The 20,435-nt window shown below is 37.3% G+C and overlaps 1 protein-coding gene across 5 annotated transcripts in view; it reads right to left on the bottom strand.

Moving 5' to 3' along the window:
• The window catches only part of SLC24A2 (solute carrier family 24 member 2), a 113,902-nt gene that overhangs the window by 42,943 nt on the left and 50,524 nt on the right, over positions 1–20,435 (bottom strand). For all 5 annotated transcript variants that reach the window (XM_071424931.1, XM_071424932.1, XM_071424930.1 and 2 more), the window contains exons 3-4: positions 13,925–13,963; positions 12,777–12,885 (exon numbers count right to left, since the gene is read on the bottom strand). In XM_071424931.1, coding sequence (XP_071281032.1) covers positions 12,777–12,885; positions 13,925–13,963 — 148 coding nt within the window. The remainder of the gene's footprint in view (positions 1–12,776; positions 12,886–13,924; positions 13,964–20,435) is intronic.

The following is a 20,435-nucleotide window of genomic DNA, read 5'->3' as shown; positions in this document are numbered from 1 at the left end:
GAATTGGAGAGAGAATGTATCTGTGTAAGTGGAAAGAAATTGACTAGATGGCTGCATCCAGAGGGTCACCTGGCAATGAGTGGTGTCCCTCTGAGACCAGTCTTATTGAATATCTTCATCAACTACATTGGCAGGGGAGATCAAGTGCATTCTCAGAAAGTTTGAGGAACATCAAGCTAAGTGATGCAGTTGCCACATCTGAAGGACAGAATGTCCTTCAGAGGGACCTTGACAAATGGGAATGGGAATTTCATAAGGTTTAACAAGACCAAGTGCAAGGTTCTGCACCTGGGTTGGGGCAGTCCCTGGTTCCAGCACAGGCTGGGGAATGAACAGATGCAGAGCAGCCCTGCCAAGAAGGATTTGGGGGTGCTGGGGGATGAGAAGCTGGACATGACCCAGCCATGGGCACTCCCAGCCCAGAGAACCAAAGGTGTCTTGGGCTGCATCCAAAGCAGCGTGGGCAGCAGGGCCAGGGAGGGGATTCTGCCCCTCTGCTCTGCTCTGCTGAGAGCCCACCTGCAGGGCTGCATCCAGCTCTGGGGTCCCAACACAGGAAGGACATGGACCTGTTAGAGAGAATCCACAGAAGGGCCACCAAGATGATTAGAGGGATGGAGAACCACTCCTAGGAAGACAGAACATTTGGGTTGCTCAGCATACAGAAGAAAAGGCTCTGAGAAGACCATAGAGCAGCCTGTAACTTCAAGGGAAACTGCAAAACAAATTGGGACAGACTTTTTAGTAGGAGTTGCTGTGGTAGAAAGAAAGTAGATTCACACTAGATATAAGGAAGGTATTTTTTAGATGGAGGATGTTGAAACAATGGCTCAGGTTGTTCAGAGAGATGAGGTAAATTCCCCATGCCTGGATATATTCAATGTCAAGATGTACAAGGCTCTGAGCAACCTGACTGGTTGAACATATCCCTGCTCGTTGCAGGGAGATTATACTAGATGATCTTTAAACATCCATTGCAACCAAACTATTCTATGACTCCATTAAATAAGATAGCTAATAACTCAGCTAATTTTACTCTCACTAAGTATAGTACATACTGGCTGTAATGAAATACTAATTTCTGTCTTTTAAGTATATAGCCCCAGGCTGCCATAGAAGAAAAGCAGAATCAATATTTCTCTTCACTCTCCTGCAACTAAGATCTTGGCTACAGACTGTAGTTGACCCAAGTAAGGCCAGAAATTAGCCTGTCTCAGAGTTTCTAGAATTTCTTATAAGCCATACAGCTATTTTAGAGACAGCAACCTGCATTACTAAAGGTGTGTATCCCTTCATGGAAAAGTCAGATGATGACTTTTGTCAGAAATGTATCCCTTCATGTAAAGTCAGACTGAAAGAAACTAATTGTGGATTTCTTCAACAAGCATGAGACTTTCACTTTTCATAAAAAATATATTTGTATGAGAATTCATGTCGCACTCCTCCAAGTTCATTAAAAGCTTCAAAGTTGATATATCTATTACCTAAAACAAAACTGGTAAAAAGAAATTACTGATGGCAACCCCCTAATTTTTAGCACAATTACACGGTTGTATTTACTAAACACTCCTTTTGTTTGACTTCTACAGTCATGAAGGTGTCAAGGCTTCTTTAATTTGCCTTTTTAAAAAAGAAGGCAAAAAATTTGGTCAAAGGAATTAGAGGAATTCATATAATAACATCAAGGAGCACAAGGATGTCTTTAATGTTTTTTCTGCTAGATGTCAAGGTTTTGAGAAAATTTAATTAGATGATCAGTCTCAGCCAAAAACAGAAAAAGGAGGCCACTTTAAAACCTTTCTAGATAAGTTGTAGTGACTATCCAAACTAAACTGGAATCAAAGTTGGATTTGGTTTCAGCAGTGATGTTAGATTGGAACAAAGATCTCTTGATGCTAAGAACTTCTGAAAGATCTAGTGAAGATTAAAACTGTTAAATGTTACAGTTTTAAAATTAGAGTCCTAACCTCTAAGAGATCTTTAACAAAAGAAAATGCCTTTTTACTTACACTATTAGAGGAAAAATATACAAAAAATCCCACAAACTGAAGGCTAACAGGAATTGTGAATTTTAAATAGAAACAATTATTTGAAATAATTTTTTTCAGTGAATCTAATCTTATTCTGACTCCTATCATTTACAAACTTCCTAAACCTCTTAGCTTTCTTACTGAGTAATTATATCCCATCTGGGATAGACTGGGACTGCAATGGGAGTTTGTACATAGTATCATTGCAGAATGCAGGACAAAACAAAAATTCTTTTAAAAAGCAAAATACTTATTCTCCTACTACATCTGGATAATCAGATGCTGTACCCTACATTTTCACTTGGGGAGATTCCAGCTGCCAGTTCTTCAAAAATGGAGGCTTTGCCATTGAGCTATTTCAGTGGAAAATACAAAAAGATCCCTTTTGGATATAAGTGATAAAGTTTAAAATTGCATTGAATTTCAGAATTACATATTTTTTGCTTCTACTACTACTAGTAGTGCTTTATTAAAGATCCTAAACAAATGCAGAAAATATTATAAATAAAGTCTTTCAGGTACTTGGCTATTGGCAGTACATTGAGAGTAACTAAATCACTTACTACTTTGTGCATCATGAAAGGTGACCGCATCTAGTAACATGTGGTCACCTTTCATCCCTTTAAATTGCAAGCCTTCTATTCCTGTTCTCTCTCCTCATGTGTCCTTGCCTTTTTTTTTTTAATTTTAGGTGGTTTTGCCATAAAAATAATTTTATTAGAGTTGTTTGCTTTTATATAATTGGTTTATTGCAATTTTATCAAGCTGGAGTGTGAATAGAAATATAACTAAATGAATTTACAATCATATCAGCAGAGTTCTGGGCAGCTTAAGATAGTGACAACGTCCAAAAGTTAGATCTACCTGTTATTTTGCTCTTAGTGCAACATTTAAAATGAAAAGTGAAAATCCACTGTTTTCAGTCTATATTATCTAACAAATCTCCTTGTGGTGACAAATGGAAATTTATTGGGGTTATAATTGATATGGGCTGAAGAGCAAATGTTTTTAAGGGGATGGTCAATGACATATGCAATGGAGCAGAAAGTAAATTAAATTACTACTGCGAGTCAGACCCAGATTTTGATATTTTTAGGTGTTTTTATTTCACTTAAATTAAAGAAAAGCATGAAATTGCTTGTTGTTGAGAGCTTTGTTTCTTCTCCCATCATAAGATACCTTTTTCCATCTGCCATCAACTGTTGAAGACAAGCATCAAACATTCTCTACAATGTAGTAACTCCAAAAGACAACCAATACAACAGAATTGGGTTGGCCAGGATCAAACACAATTCCTGCTGACTTTGAAGATGATATTTATCTTCAAACAATTTTCAAATATTCATGAAAATGGGAATTTCAAGGTGTAGAAGTGAAAACCTCCTTCTGCTGATGATATTGGGAGTCCAACAACTGATTCTAGTGGGATCAGGATTTCCTTGAGTGTCTGTTGGGCCAGACACTGTAGGGTCTGGAAACCTACAACTCCGACTAATCAAATTTCAGCTGTTTTTCTTTCCAGCATATCCAAGGAGAATAACAGCAGACAGCATGTCTTCCTTTCAGTAGCCAGTCATAAAATCCAATCAACTTGTGGATGATGAAGTCATCTGTCATGTACAAGCTGTACTAAAGGAAATCTCCCACTTTTCAGCTTCAATGGAATGTCCCTCACAGACACTAATATTCCCTGATCTGTACAGGTTTATACATTGCTTATGTTCTTTGTTGTTCATATTTTTAACAAAGAAATACTGAGTTAGGAAGAAACTTAAAATGAAGCTAAATCCATTAAGCATGTAAATACATAATCAGGACAAGTGTTCCCTGTGCTGGGATCATGCTTGTATTCTATATGTCTTCCTTGCATTCTCTGTAGGAAATCCCAAGAATACACTGTCTGAAGAACAGGGCAACACTGGAAAAAATTCTGAAGAAGAGAAACAAGAATTCTGCCTGCAGTGTACAGCTTGAGTAGATTGAAGTTAAAACAACAAAACAGGGCATGAAGAAGTAAATTTTGAAAACTGACAACAAAACCAACACAAGGACTACATTTCAGATTCAAAACTAAATTAAAAAGGCATCAGAAAATTTTCATTATTTAATTTTTCCACCTACAAAGATCAATACAGATTTTAAAGGGAGACCTATGCTTCAATTTTATGTAAGTAGAAATCTTCTCAATGAAACTAACACATCAATGAGTTGCGCCTTCTCTCTGAGTCTTGGGAACCTCTGCAGATAAGCAGATCTGACACTGCTACAGAGTTGGAGAGCATTAACAAAGAGCTGAATTTTCCCACTGAGCTGCCCTTTCTGAGAGAAATCTGCAAGGCTTTCATTGCCCACAAAGTTATGTATAACCAAAACACAGAGAGTTTTTAATATCTGTGGGTAGGATAAAAGTTGCAAGACTTCTCACCCTATAGTCATGGAAGTGCAACCTCTGTTACCTAGAAAAAGCAAGACCTACATGCCCAAAGTATGACAAGAATGAAATGGTTCCTGTATGTAAGCTAAATAGATCCACTCAGTAAAATAATTTAGACTTTGAATATCTACTTCTTCGATCGTCACTATATATTTATGATTGACATAAAAAATAGTCAGTGGAACCAAAACCTCATAATAAAATTGTCTTCACTAGCCCAAGAGATCATTTTTCTCTATGCCAAAATCACACATTTTTATAGACAGCTCAGGTTCCACAGCTGTTACAGTGACATTTTTATCTTCTGTGTGTTACAAAGAAGTTTGTAAATACAAGTGTATCCATTCTTGGCTTTGAAGTCCTAAGTAATATTGGAGGAAACAGCTATCTAATTTCTCTCTCTCTCTCTCTTTCTGACAGATACGAACTAGGCTATCTAAAATACTGTCTCTGCCTATTTAAATAGATGTGCCCTTAGCTGCATGTAGCCCATATGGGTTTCTACTCTACTTATGCTGTTGCTGACTCTGGCTTTATGGGGTGTTTGATGTTGAGACACTTTTAAAATACTCATCTCATCTACATTATCATGGAAGCACAGGTATCTAAGTTATAAGCACAATTTTGGTGGTCTCTACCACAGCTGAAATGCAGCGAAAGGTGAAAGAAGACCTTGCTGGAGAATGATGTGCCTCACTGCTTCACCTATCTCATTTAGATGTTTGAAAACTTTCCCAGGAAAAAGCTTTCTTCCTGCAAAACTGTGTGGAGAGTCATGCCACCGAAAGCAAGAAAAGTGCCACTGCAGCAATGGTGACCCAGCAGCACCCTTAAGGTGCTCCACTAGGGAGAGCACTGCCACCAGGTCAAGGAGGTGGTATTTTGTTTACACCAGTGCTCATGAGACATAGGTGGGTGCTGGGACTAGTCCCAGGCTCACCAGTATAGGGCAGTCATAGACATACCAGAACCAGTCCAGCATTGGGCCACAAAGATTATGAGGGGACTGGAACACTTCTCATCAGAGAGGCTGAGACTGTTCAGCCTGGAGGAAAGCAGGTTCAGGGAGCTCTTATCCCCATGTATAAGCCTGATGGGACAGAAAGAAAAAAAGGGAACAACACTTCCCTCAGAAGTCCCCATTGACAGGGGAAGAGTCAATGGAGATGAACCAAAAACCAGAAAATTCCATCCAGACACATATTAGGATGATGAGCAAACACTGAAATGTGTCTCCCAAAAAGACTGTGGAGTCTCCATTTATGAACATTTTCAAATCATGACTGGAAGCTGTCATAGTCAACCTGCTGAAGCCAATCCTGCTTGAGCAGGAGATTGGACTAGCTGGTTTCTGTAATGCAAAATGTCCCTTTCAACCTAAGTGAGAAAAACCACCTCACTTTTGTGAAAGCTAGACATATAAAAAGAGTATGAGTATCTGCCTGACATGACACTACACTTTGAAGGTCAGCCTAATTGTCTTTTTCATTGGTTTCTCACCATCATATCAGACTGAATATCATGGGAAGGAATTAAAGAGAAAACACTGTATTCTGATTAATAGCTACTAATATATATCCAAGCCTGGCAGGGAGCCCCCATCTTCTCTGGCAGATATCCCTTGTCAACATTTCAGTCTGCAGCTGAGAGGAGAGCTAGAATGGTCAGAGAGCTAGTACTGTGCTCAGAGGACTGTTTTTCCTTGATGGGACAGAAGAAGAGCCAAGAACAAGCAGAGTAGGAACAAAGGTGCAAGAAGAAGGATGCTCAGGTTCTTTGCAGGCCCATGGGTATGCCTAAAGGATGCTCAAGATTTATTAATTATTTAAAGCAGAGATAGTTAATAACATACAATATTACTTCTATACATTTTGTCTAGATTTGTGTATTTCTTCATGTTAAATAAAATACTTTTGTGCCTATATAGTTCTGAAGATGTATTTCTTTCTTCTCTGGCATGGTGCTAGGAAGTGGTGAGGCCATACCTCGAGTGCTGTGCCTAGTTCTGGGCTCTCAGTTTGGGAAGGACATTGAGACATTTGAGCACGTCCAGAGGACAGGAATGAGGCTGGTGAGGGCTTGGAACACAAGCTCTGTGAGGAACAACTGAGGGAGCTGGGGTGGCTCAGCCTGGAGAAAAGGAGACTCACAGATGACCTTATCACTCTCTACAATCTCCTGAAAGGTGGAGTTGGTTTCTTCTCCCAGGCAACCACTGACAGAATGAGAGGTCACAGTCTTAAGCTGTGCCAAGGGAAGTTTAGGTTAGATGTCAGGAAAAATTTCTCCACTGAAAGCATGATTGGGCAGTGGAATAGTATGCCCAGGAAGATGGTGGAGTCACCATCCCTGGACATGTTTAAAAAAGGCTGGATGTGGCACTCAGTGCCATGGTTTAGTTGATGAGGAGGTGTTAGGTATAGGTTGGACTCTATGATCTCAAAGGTCTTTTCCAACCTAGTTCATTCTGTCATTCTCTGATTCTGCTCTTTTGTGAAGTGCACTCAAGTCCTGCTGCATAACAGAATCAAAGAATGGTTAAGGTTGAAAAAGATTTTTGAGACCCATGTTCTGGAGATGAGGAAAGTGGAAGTGCTCAGGCTACTTCAGCCATGCAGGAACTGAGCATTACCCCTGAGCTGGTGTAAACTGAGCTGCCTGGCCTTACTTCTCTGAAGATACAGCAAATAAACAGCTTCAGGCAAACAATGGCACCAATGGCAGTGAGCACAGACATGATCTCACCTAGGCCATGGACAGAGTAAAAACATAAGTTTTTTGCAAAATGAGACAAAAGCTGGGAGGCTGCTGAGTAACCATCCAGGCAAAGGCTACCCAACCTTGCCAGATGTCCTTTGGGTGAGCTGACAGTTTTCATGACATCTAAGAAAAGTACCCAAGCAGCAGGAGCAAATGAAGCAGAACAGCTCGCAGTGAATGGAAAAGTTGGAAAATTCTTAACACCAATATGTAGGAAAACAACAGCATCTACCAAGCCATTATGAATAATTCACTACTATCTCAAAAACTTTGAGTATTCTTCTTTATTTTCCTGAGAAGTATGAATGCAGGTTTTATTTTTATTTTTTGTCAAAACAGTGACAGTACTGTACTGTTCTGTGTTCAGTGAAGGAAGTGACAGAATTGTAAGCTCAGCTTTATGTAATAGAAGGTTACTTCTCTCACCAATAACATGCACCATATTTATATCTTCAAAAAAACCCTACAGATTATAAGATAAACAATTCATTTTCTGCAGAAGTACATCCTGTAGTTTTCCATTTTGGAAATAGGACTTGAGATGGGAATAGGAGAAAATTGCTTAAGATACCTGCTTCTCACTGGGGACTAAGCCATGACAGAGATTTATATCACACCCATTTTCATGCAGAGGATGTCATTTGCATATGAGTTATAGCCTTGTCACACAGAGAAAGAAAGTCAGCAACTAGCTAAATCTTCACTTGTGGGAGATGTTTTGCTGGCCTGTAGCACCTTATCAGCAGGCAGAAAAGGGGTGCTATGATAATGAAAAAAATCTCATTCTTCCTGTGTCTTGAAAAAGCTGTGCAAGAAAAACAATGTAGCCTCAGATTGCACTGGTGCTCTAAATCCTCACTTCAGTGCTGGAATCTTCCCTGCTCAACAGAGCACCAGCAGAAGCCTCCAGAGAGAAAATGCTCCCTCCACACTTCTGAAGGAATCATCTTTACAGCAACCTACAGCTTATAGGGAGAAGGTAGGATTACTATTCATGGCACACTTTCATAAAAAATACCTACCATCTTATTCTTGCCCTGCTCCCACTGCAAAACAACAGCCATCTTCTATTAAAAAATGTAAAGGGATCTTTGCAAAACCTACACTTCCATAACCCAGGAATATCCCATTCAAAACTAGGACAAAGGTATCTGAGGTACAGGACTCAGAAGAAAACAGCTACAAATGATCAATGATTGTCATGATTTATGTTCAGGTTGCTTGGATTTTGGACTGGGGCCTGACCAACACAGCAGGTCAGATGATGCCATCCTTATTCATACGGGTAATGTTGTTATGAACAGACCAGCTGGATTGCAAGGCTAGCACTTAAGCAGAAGCAAATATGGCATAGGATTTCCTGGGGATTAATGACTGGCTGAGAGTTGATGATAGCCAGAAACACAGGCAGTCATTAATCTTAATCCTCAGGAAATGATGTCTATCAAGGTCATTATTTCTGTAATTAGATAAAAGCAAACAAATACCTAATGTCATACAGATATTTGTATTTTTAATGAATGATGATGTCTCAGCTGTAATGTAAAGTTCACATCTCATTAACAAACATCCTATACATTCACCTGCTAGAGTGGCTGAACTCTTATCTTCTTATAAGCTTTATGCTGAGACCAAGATTTTGAAGGGGAGAAGCCTTTCTTGTCTAGACTGTTAAATCCACAGCATGACTGCACACCTGCCTGATTATAAAGAGCCAAATATCCAGCAGCTCCCACTGATCTCAGATATTACTCATCTGTCAGAGGTGGGCTGAACGCCTTGCAAGCCTGCTGATTCTGGAGAGTTTGCAAGTTGGCTTTTAAAAGACAGCCACAAGCCATACAAAGCCACATTTATTATGTGAAAAGGGAAAAGAAGGATAGGGTCATAAGTGTGCAATAGTATATAGGGACTGCTCTGTTTATCGACATTTTTGGAAAGTAAATCTTACTCTCTCATTTCATGTTGTCCTACTTGCAATCAAGTGCATTTTTAATATGCTTTCAATTGCAGCAGAGGTTGGTTCTGACTTCACAAATGAATTATTCAGAAGTAAATTTGATGAGCTGGTTTTCTATAAATACACTGAATGTTAATGCAGTAATAATGGTGTGTAGGTCAAGCTGATCTTTAACAGTCATATGGCCTATTTATACACTCTATACAGCTTTTGCTACCAAGAGGATGCAGATGGACTTCTTTTCTGTCACCCTTGCAAAATCCACATAACTCCAAATGACAGTGCAGTGTGCCTTCTGATGCCCCCATTTCCCTTGCAATTGTTCAAGGGAATGTAACAGTGAATTTTATTACTGACTTAAAGAGAAAGAAAAGCTGGATCTCTCAGCAGCAGTGCAAAAATTAGAAATGTAACTTCTAAAGGCAATATTTGATCTAGAAGCCCTCAAGGATCAAGCACAGAGCTCCCAGACTTTAGCCACACTTTTCCAGCCACTGAAAAGACAGTTCACTTGGCTGTGACAGCCGCAGTGTGGCTGGTGACTGATCGGGAAGTGATCTGATGAACGGACCCAGCAGTCCAGAAAGACAGCAGGTGCTGAAGAAGCCATCTTATGGGAGAAGGCTGAAAGAAGGAGGGTTCAGGTGACTGAGATCCAGTATGAGACGGGCCAAGAAGTAAATGCTAGAGAAATGCAGTAAAAGGAAATGAGACAAGAAGGAGGAAGATGTCAGGAGTATGCCCAAGTGCAGGGCCTGCCAGAGTCCCTGTGTATGTGGTAGCTTTGATAGACACCTTTCAAACTTATTTTTTTATTTCAGAGTGGCACCTTTTAATGCTCTCATAAACTGTTTTTCTGCAAATCCAACAGATTCAGCAAAGGATGCAATGTTTTTGACCTATTGATCTAAGTCATCATCTGGCAGAAATATGAGGAAATTTAAGCTAACTAAAGCAAGAATGAAAATTTTTTATAACATATTTCTGCTCTTCCTTTGAGTGTGATCCATACTTGCATCAAATGATTTGGAAGAAAACCTTTAGCCCCATAGGTCATGCAGCAGTTCCATCACCATCCATTACATGAGTGCAGCAGAGCTAATTTTCTTTGCTTACGCAAAACTCAAAACTGTTGAGTTTTTTTGGGAAAGGAAAGGACATGTAAATTGGAGAGAGCCACATGGGCCAGAGAAGGCCTGGTGGTACTCATTTACATTTCTACATCTCCCCAGATAATGGGTTTATAGAGCAAAGGACTGATTTCTCAGACACTTAATAAATATTATTTCCTTCAATTTGTAATAATGAAATGCTATCAGCTTAAAAATTACTTATTTGGCATGGTAAAAGACTCTCAAAATAAAGATGATGCACCAGTTTGGTTCTTCAATGTCTTATACACAGATTAAAACACAAAAAGATGGGGAGAAATTTGGTCGGTAAAATTCATACAGATCCAAGTAGATAATGAATATTGTATACAGTAGGTACCCACATGTATTTTCACATATAGTTTTTAAGTGAATGTCAGATTAAAATACAACGACATTTAATGTAGTAACTAGCATTACCTGCCTCAACCTGACACATTATTTACATAAAATGAATTTTTTCTTTAATGGAGGTTTGCAGAATAAGCTGAATACAGAATAATTAATACAGACACTCAAAAGCTTAAAATCTCAGAAAACAACACTAGCGTGTTCAATACTCCTCATGTTTGCCCTCCAAACTGCCTGCTGTGCAAAAGATCTTGAAAGCTGAGTCTGTGTACAAATGAGGTGGTGCCTCAGAAAAGGTTAATAATGTGTGACCGAAACATGGATGCATTTTTCACAGATTTTTCCTAGTCATAAGTCTGTTTATAAAAAGCTAAAACCAGTGTTCCACATGCAATTGAATGAATCGCACTTTCATGCTCTCATGAACTAAAATTTGAATTCTGTAAAGTCAGCAAAAGCTTGAAATACTGGCTTCTTTATCTATACCAACTTAAATATCTGCACATACATAGGCTATTTCCCAGCAGCTTTTAGGCCATTTCCTCAAGAAAATTTTGCCTTAAAATACAGAGTTTACAGTAAATGTAAGTAGATTCTTTTGCCCCTTTGTAAATTTAGTGTGCTAGTTTTAATGAAATGTCCAGATAATGAAATGCACTTACTTGAAGGCAGGAATACATTTCTATTCCCAGTTTTTTTAAAGAGTATTACTTCCAGGAGAAATGAAAGACTTTGGAAAGGAAAAAATCTGTAAGCAGTGAAGTACTACATGCGAAAAAACCCTGAAGAAAATGTTACTGGATTAATCTAAGTAAGATTTATGCATTGCAAACATCTCCATCAATCAACAATCAATCCATTGTTTGAATTGTATCAAGTTTTACTGACATATGAAAACCAAAATTGAGTTACTTGACAAACTTAATTATAAGTAATACCTGTTTGTCAAAAGTGTAGGGTTTTTGTCTCCCTTAAGATGAATTTCAAATTTCAAACCCCTTTTGTCCTTCACTGTCATGAAGGGGGAAGCCTCTGGATCACACTACACAGCACAAGCTTACTATAGCACAAAAGTAGACAGGTCTGAAAATTGAACAAGCTATGTATGGGAAACAAGTGAAATAAGCTTGAGCAATGGAAAAGTGCCTGAGAGATGATCTTATTCTCAATTTACATTAGGTTCAAATTGTGCTCCAGTCATGTATTCTAGCTTTCTTGTAGTCTTCAATCTGTTATGTATGCTCATGTGAAGTGCTATACATAGTTTTTGATCACTGAAGTTTGAAAGGTCTGTCAGTAACATTTTAGGTCTCTTTAGAACATCCCTATTCTTTCACAGGTGCTATTTCTCAAGACAACTATTAGTGCAGCAAGAGAAGTCCTACACACACACAGACATCAAATAACACATGGCCTTGATTTTTTTTGGTTCTTCTACTAGAATCTGAGAGTCAGATCACTCCACAATTACAAAGCCAATATCTGCCAGCTTCTCAGATCAAAGCAGTGGTCTTCTTGCTAATTTGTCAAAGAAACAATAAATCACACCACACTTGGATAAAGCAAATAAATCATTTGCATACATGTAACACAGAGGTATGTTGGCTGCATTTTTATTAAAGTCAGCATTAAACAACCCAAAGTCAAATCAACAGATTCTTATTCTTTTCTACAGTGCTCATGATAAATTATCCATCACTGTGACTTTTTTTTTTTTTTTAATAAAATCAAAACCAGGGAGGAAAACAAAAAAAAGTCTTTATGAAAGTACAGGACGATCCAGTTTCTGTAGCTTTTACATTGTTGCTGAAGCCAGGAGAGAAGAGAATCAGTATTTATGCACTGACCAAGTGACCAGTTTTAGTTTTACTGTAATGAACACATTTACTAAGTTGAAAGTCTTGGTGTGAGTATGTAAATCACACTATAAAAGTGCAGAACTCTCTCAGAAAATCTAGACACATTCAGAAAAGACTGATAAAAGCAAGAGAAATGCAAAAAACAGTTTCATGGAAAGAAAGAAAAAATAAAGCATTTGTGGTTTTTTTGCATCAGGAAAGCAAAAAAAAAAAAAAAATTAATAGACATACCTTCGGCAAGTGGGTCAAGTGTGTGAATCATGAGCTGGAAGATGCTGTTCCTCATTAGACTGTTGTGGAGCGATGCAGAGCTTCCTCCCCGCTGGAGACGTGGCTTGGTCTAGGGTAAAAAATATGGTGAAGAATTTAGGGTCTTTTTGTTTTTTGTGTGGAACAATGTCTGAAACAGTATGCATTAATCTCACACCTCACTGTACGATGAAACATTTTGAACTATCAAATATAGCAGGTTATGTTAAGCTACAGAATTTATCATCCATTGTCATAACTATAATTTCTCTGGAGGGGATGGATTGTCAGAACAGCCATTAGTCTCTCAGGACTCAGGAAAAAACATGGCAAAAAGAATCTTTCTTTGTGAAAACTCATAAGTGTTAAGAAAATGAAAACTTCAGACTTGCATCAGGAAGAACTAACAATTTGTTTCTTTGCAGAACCTTTTGCTTGAATCACTGAAGTAAGTTATACTTTTTATTACTTCAGTACATTGCAAATATGCGTATGATCAAAATTATGGAGAAAAAGGGCAGACAGTAGTATCCTTTTAAATGGCACTCAGTCAGAAACATGCTCCTTGCTTTGGCTGGATCCACTGGTCTCATGTCAAAAAGAGACTGAAAGTGTGGTAAGGCAGCTCAGACATCTGCAGCAATGAATCTAATGTACAAGCATCTTTTGCATACTTGGAATGAAATACAAAACATAGTTTAAGATTCTGTTCCCCATGCAGTTGTCTACTACAATAATCAATGCATCGTATATATCTCACAGAATAAGACTGTTTTGTGGCTGTTGGTTTCAATAAAAAGGATAGTGAGAGCCAACAGACTACTGACTAGAAAGACCCTGAAATCCAATTAGAGGAAAAAAACCAACACTGAAGAAAATAATATTTGGCAAAAATACATGGATTAATCTTTGGTATCATACACATACAAAGTGATAAATTATAGAAAACAATAAAGAATACTAATTCACTGTTTTATGTTTGGAAATAAATGATTTCAACTCTGTAGCAGTATAGGAGGAGAAAGAAATCCCAGCAATTTAGAAAAATGTTGATGCACAGCCAGCTAATGTAAGGCTTGTCTCATCACCCTCCTGAGAAACAAATGCTCAGATGTATAATTGCTGCCTACCGTCAACGTTTGGTCATCCTTGTCTCCAGCATTAGGTGACTGCATGAATAGGAAAAAGAACAAAAAGAAGTGTCAGATGGAGCACATAGGGAATGGAAAGGCAATAGAACATCACACATGTCTGATCCTATGAATTCTGTTGTGATAGATTTTTGAACAACTCAAGGCATCCCACTGATCAAGTAAATCAGAGTAAATTCACGCTGCAATGTGCAAGCGCCTTTTACTCTTGTCAGTTTCTTGGACAGGAACTGTTTTCATTTCAGGCCTGGCACAGCAGCTGGGCTGCAGATCACAATGTTCACTTCAGACAAATTACCCAGGGAGGCAAACTCCCTGTACAGAAACCAGTTTGAGAGAGTGAAGATAGAAGACTAAGGGCAACAAGAAACTCAGGATTGACCAACTGTTCCACAAAAAAAAGTCCAAAAAGGAGTAACCTTTGTATTTTGCAGGAAGAGACTAGGCAAGGAAATGAAAAAATGTGTTTCCATTTTACAACACCCTACAAATTACCATTTAGCTCTGATTAAGGGCAAGCAGCATGGCACACACTGCCCTGCCATGAAGGAAAATGAGACTCTGAATGGGTCTTAAATTATTTTCTCCATCTCAAAGACTCTTTAGTGCTATGTAATACACAGAAAACAAATTACATCACAACTGTTCCACAGAACAATCTCTCCCATTCAGTAAAACACAGTTTTTGGACACACATCAACAGTGATTTTTTGGGCATGCCTTTGGGGCTAACTAACTTTGAAGGTTAAGTGGAAGGCAAGCAGCCATGAACAAACACTAATGACAGAGCAAATCCTTTATGTGCCATAATAAATACAACAATAATGATAATGAGAACCAAACTCCTTGTCAAAAATGTGCTGCTATAGCTCTGAGTATTAACTCAAAGAAAAGATAATCAGACAACAAAAACATCTTTGTTCTAGTAAAGGAACACCTGTCACCTCTAAAATAAATCTATCCTTGTATAAGAAAAAAATAGGAAAAAAGTTTTATGCTCTATTGAAGAAAACTATCACAAAAAGAACTTTGAAAGTAATAAAAAGGAAACAAAAAGAAAACACAAAATCTGTGCTCTAAAATGTCATTTTAAAAGTAGATGCATCTTAGAAAATGTTGGCCTAATGTGAACGTATATATGCTTATATATTTTACATATTCATGCGTTTCAGATAAAAACACACAAAAATTAGCAAATCCACAATTTATATATGAGTATTTTGAGGAACCTTCAAAAAAAAAGGGAAAAAAAATCCATCTCACAGCATTATTTACAAGAAGGCAAAAAGGACAAGCTGGGGACAGTTTGTATTGTCTCCAAAAAAGAAGGAGGTTAGGGTAGTTGAGTCCTAAGGATCAGTGGCTATAGTTATAGAAGTAATGTCTGTGATAGATGGATGAATGTGCAGAACTGGAACTTGATTAGAAGTTTAAAAAATGTATTATTTGGAACTTTGATTTTCTGAAGATAGGAAATCCATTTTTTATATTTAATATTGAAAGACATGAGAATGTATAATTAATGAAACTGAGTAAATTGTACTTTCTACCTGACAAAGGTCTGAAGACTATCATTTTTTAAAATTTCATGTTGAATGAGACATTTCTCATTTATTTGAAAAAAGAATGAGATGAAGCTAAATGAATGCATAAAAACAGCTAGTTGATAATTTGCACCACACAATTCAATTGGTAAAAGATAATTATATAAAAAACAGAAAGAACAATGAAACACATTTTCCATACGCATTAAGGAAACAGAAGTGTGAAATAATTTAATTATTTGCCAATACAAATTGGGGCATACACCATGAAATGGATTTTTAAATTTATTTTTTCCACACTTGATTAGCCATGTAATTGTTTCTGAGTTTAACTTGCCAGTCAAGTTATATTTTAGCAGAAATATTCAGGACAATTTCAAAAACAGGAATGTAACAATTGTTTGACATTATGGTGATATTAAATACTTATATTTCCTGGATTCTATCCTGGAGAAACAATAAAAAAACTCACCTTTAAATAGTGTCTTAAACTATGACAGTGAAAAAATCAGTGTTGCTGTCCACAGTACTGGATGGCATTTTGTCCAAACCAGGATGGAAAATTAAACTATTTTACTATTGTTCACAGCAAATTTTGAACATGGTCTTTGCTATTTAGTTTTGGTATCTACACTGTATGGGAAAGCATCTTAAAGTATAATTTTTCCCTTACAGAAACATTGAGTATTCAGGTATTTTATGCCACCCTAATTTGAGGCAACATTTAAAAAACTGGTCCAGTTGGTGGTGTTTCTTTGCACTGGGAGCAAATACTGCGTTTGTGGAACATTCAACAATAATATTTAAAAGAAAAGACACGGTTTCTGTAAAAGATAGGTTTGTTCTTAAATCATGGCAACTGTTGCATGTTAGTTCCCTTAGGATCAGAAAGACATGAAGGTTCCATGTCTTATAAACTACAAATATTTCTGAAGATTTTGCTAGTAAAAATTATCTTTTGCAATTGCATGCTTTAATTTCTTTAAAACCATGAATTTATTATGATTCTGCAAAGTGAAAAAATTGCTTTCTAGCATGCCTTCTTATTCAATATATTTGGGGCACAATCCATTATCCTGTTTTTATCAGAATTATAAAATGATTAATCATTAAACAGATCACTAATTTTTTTAGAGAATTCAATGGAGTATTTGTTAGTTCTCCCATTCCCCATGGCAGGACATAAGAACTTGTCCATCCTTCTGCTGCCATCAATGATCATGTATTCAAGCTTGTTTCAGATGAGCTAAAAGTCTTAAAACATTTTGTTTCAGGAAGGATGCATTAAAAATGTCTACTTGCTATGGAGTGTGACAGTGCTCACAGGGGTTCTTGGATGAGGGAAGAGACGAGAATGTTGACTCCATGTTCAGAAGGCTTGATTTATTATTTTATTTTATATATATATATATATATATATATATATATATATATATATATATATAGCATTATAACTATACTAAAAAGAAAAGGAAGGGAAAGGTTTTCTCAGAAGGTAGCTAAGCTAAGAATAGAAAAGAAAAGAATGATAACAAAGGCAGCTCTCTCAGACTCTGTCCGAGATAGCTCCATCTTGATTGGCCATTAGTTATAAACATCCAAGATGGACCAATCAAAAATCCACCTGTTGCATTCCACAGCAGCAGATAACCATTGCTTACATTCTTTTTCTGGGGCCTCATCTTCCCAGAAGGGAAAATCCTAAAGAAAAAGATGAAAAGATCCTAAAGAAAAAGATCCTAAGTGAAAAAGATGTCTGCCACAATGGAGAAATGGTTTCTGGAATTCTTTTTATATGTCTCTCTTCCTCAGTGAACTAGGTTCATCAGTGATTGAGCCTGACAACTTCCTTGCCTTGTTTGGGAACATATGTTATTGAAAACCGGGGTTCTGAGTGATTAATGCAAGAAGTGATGGCTCACTAAGTGCCTGGTGAGTATCCCAGTGCTTTCCTTTGACATAAAGGGCATCATAAAAGTCAAACGAGGAGAAGAATCTAAAAAAGCTCTAGAAATTTGACATAGAGCATCCCTGTTAACAAAAGATGGCTAGTAACAAGAATCATCTGTTAGAGTGTGTAGTCCACAGGAGAATCAGAAAGCTGACTGTCTGCAGCTCGAGCAGTTGTTGCCCTAATTGAAGCTTCCATGTTAAAGGTTCAGTAGCCAGGAACAATCAGTGAACTGAACTGCACATTCTCTTCTCCTAATATGAGAAAAGTAAGTTGTCAAACAAAAGCAAGTAAAAATGTAATGGGATTTCAACACCCTTTCTGCAGTGTGGTTTCACATCTCTTTTTTGCTTGGTAAACATTCTCCAAATATAATAATGAAAAGCTGTTAAAAATCAATCAATCAATCAATCAATCAATCAAGCTTTTTTGAGAATAATGGCATTTAGTGATATTTGTTGGTTCACAGTGTGGTGTGAATGCAATATGGTGTCTCCAATTATTGTATTATAAGCCCAGACAGGAATTTGCACAATTTCCTCAAGATGCTTTCAAGCCCAGGACTTCTGCAGTTCTCTCTTACACCTGCTTTAAAAAGTGGCATCTGGACACAGCAACTTTACAGCCGGCAGTGAGTCACCACTTGTAAGTTCTCAAGTTAATTAGAGAAGATAAGTTTTGTTGGCTCATTTTTCTGGGATTGTCTAATCTTACACTTAAAGTCTGCAGGGTATTTTGCTAGACTGAACTGCAGAAAAATGAGATAGATTTCAAAGCCAGCCACTGAAGTCAATCTAGTTAACCTAAGAGAGTTTAGTTAATTTCTAAAAACCAATATCCTAAGGACTGTTAGTAATGCACTTGGAATAGAACCGTTCTGCATTTCTTTGAAATTATATGGTAAGTCAAGTCAAGACATAAGTAAAATCCTAGCAACAAATTCAGCTTGGTAGATTTCAGAAATAAGCCTAATAAGCTTAGTGAGGGAATCAAAAAACAAAGCTAGTATTTTATCTAGTTCTCTTAATGCATAGATCTTTGAATTTTACCAAATTAGAATCCCTTAGAGTTCCTTTCTCTGAATACTTCAAAACAATCCAAAGTTATAACCTTTGCCTACTTGACGGTTGGCTCAAAATATCAAATCCTAGTCGTCTCAATATACTTACACTAAAATTCTAGGTATCCATGGAAATAAAAGCTTACCATCACCACCTGCAGAACCTCTGTGAGGTGCTGCAGTGGAGCCAGTAAAACTTTAAACTGAAGGTGACACACCTCATTACCCCACTCTCTAGATTATTTCTGTAGAAAGACTGTAAGTAGCTGCAAGGGAATACCTCTATAGTAAACTGATGGTAAAGATTTTAACTTATATGTTACTGCTTAGACATCAGTATCTGAATCCAGACTGTGAATTAACACTGCATACAGGACCCTGGATCTTATTTAAAACAGAGGAAGAAAAAGCTTTAGTACCCACACTATAGAAAAATACGCTAAAGTTATTTTTAACTTTGCCTTCTTTCTTCTTTTCACCTTTCCTAAATATAAAATGAAACAGGGAGTTTTACCTAAAGAAGCAGATCTCTGTATTGTTGAAGAAGATAAATATGATTCACAAAACCACATCCAAAATTAACCTGAGGTTGTAAAGTTGCTTTACTCGTCAAAATGAAGAATTTATTAAATTAGAGGTTGAACTTCCAAAGACATTAACCTGGACCACCAAAATGGAATATCTGGCTACATTTATAACTGCTTGTTTAGACGTGTGAAAGCTGTAGCTCTGGAACAAGCAAAATGGCTTTGTTATTTCAGATCAGTAGTTTCTTTTATGCCAGTCTATTCATGCAATTACCCAATGTGCATACACATAGTGAATCCTCATAAATGTTCTGGAGAGATGTATCTTAGTTGATTTGAGCAGTGACAAATAGATGGTGTAAGCCATCAGTTGCTAAATCACATGCTAAAGTTAGGTCAACTGATTTAATTCCAGATATCTGTGTATCCCACTGTGTGAAATAAGGCTCTTCTAGTCAGACTGTATAACCAATTATATGGTATTTAGTTACTCATCATGTGTAAGGAATAGTCTGCCCCATGTCTCTTACCTTCTCTGAACTTGCTTAAAGTCAGGTATCTTTGGCTTAGGGTGGCAATGTAATAGCTCAAGCTTAAAGACTTCAGGAGTTTTTAATCACCTTAGTGTCAAAAATAATTATGCAGTTTTAAGTTGTCCCTCTTATCCTCATTTCAAGACTTACTAATGAAGTCACCTTTTGCTATTTTTTGAGTCAAATAATTTAGCACCACAGCTCTGTATGTCTATGTAACTTTCAGGAGGGAAAAAGAATCATTAAGCAAACAAATAAATAAATAAAAATCCAAATCTAGGTACTTAGCAGTCATTAGATACACATGCACAAAACATGTGTTCACAAGTGACAGTTTAAGTACTTCAGTATGGATTTAGGTGGATAACTTTAAAATACATGGACTTAAAGTCTTTAATATGCTGCTACTGCATCAACATTACATGAGAAAGCATAAGTGAGTGCATTAGTATAAGTTCATGAAATGTAAGAAATTTTGGAAGTAAAATCACCTAAAAAAAAGAAGCAAAATGTAAGGAGGGAAGGTTTTAATCTGAACTGCAACTACACCATAGAGACCACTTGGTGACAGGAAACGCTTGCTCTTCATTTCTTGTAAGTCAATAAAACATGAGTGGCTTAGTAAGAAGCCAGCAAAAAAACCCCACTTCCTGGTACTTCTCCTTGCCTAAATACACAAAGGATCTGCTATAGATAATGGAGGTTTCAGAGTTTGCCTTCGAAGCAGTCACAATAATTCCCAGAGGGGAAATTGTTTGACAAATCTCAGCTGTGGCTGCTGCTAGACTGATTTGCAGCTCCTGAATAAATTTTACTGCAGTCAGTTGGCTGTATACTGCAGAGGATTCATCACATGGGCAAGAAGGCTGCAGTTC

The sequence above is a fragment of the Agelaius tricolor genome, unplaced genomic scaffold (genome assembly GCF_023055355.1).
Source record: "Agelaius tricolor isolate 1412-34295 unplaced genomic scaffold, bAgeTri1.0.p SCAF_4, whole genome shotgun sequence".
NCBI lineage: Eukaryota > Metazoa > Chordata > Aves > Passeriformes > Icteridae > Agelaius > Agelaius tricolor.
Note: the sequence above shows the minus strand (reverse complement) of the source record. Positions and strands in the feature narration are given on the sequence as shown.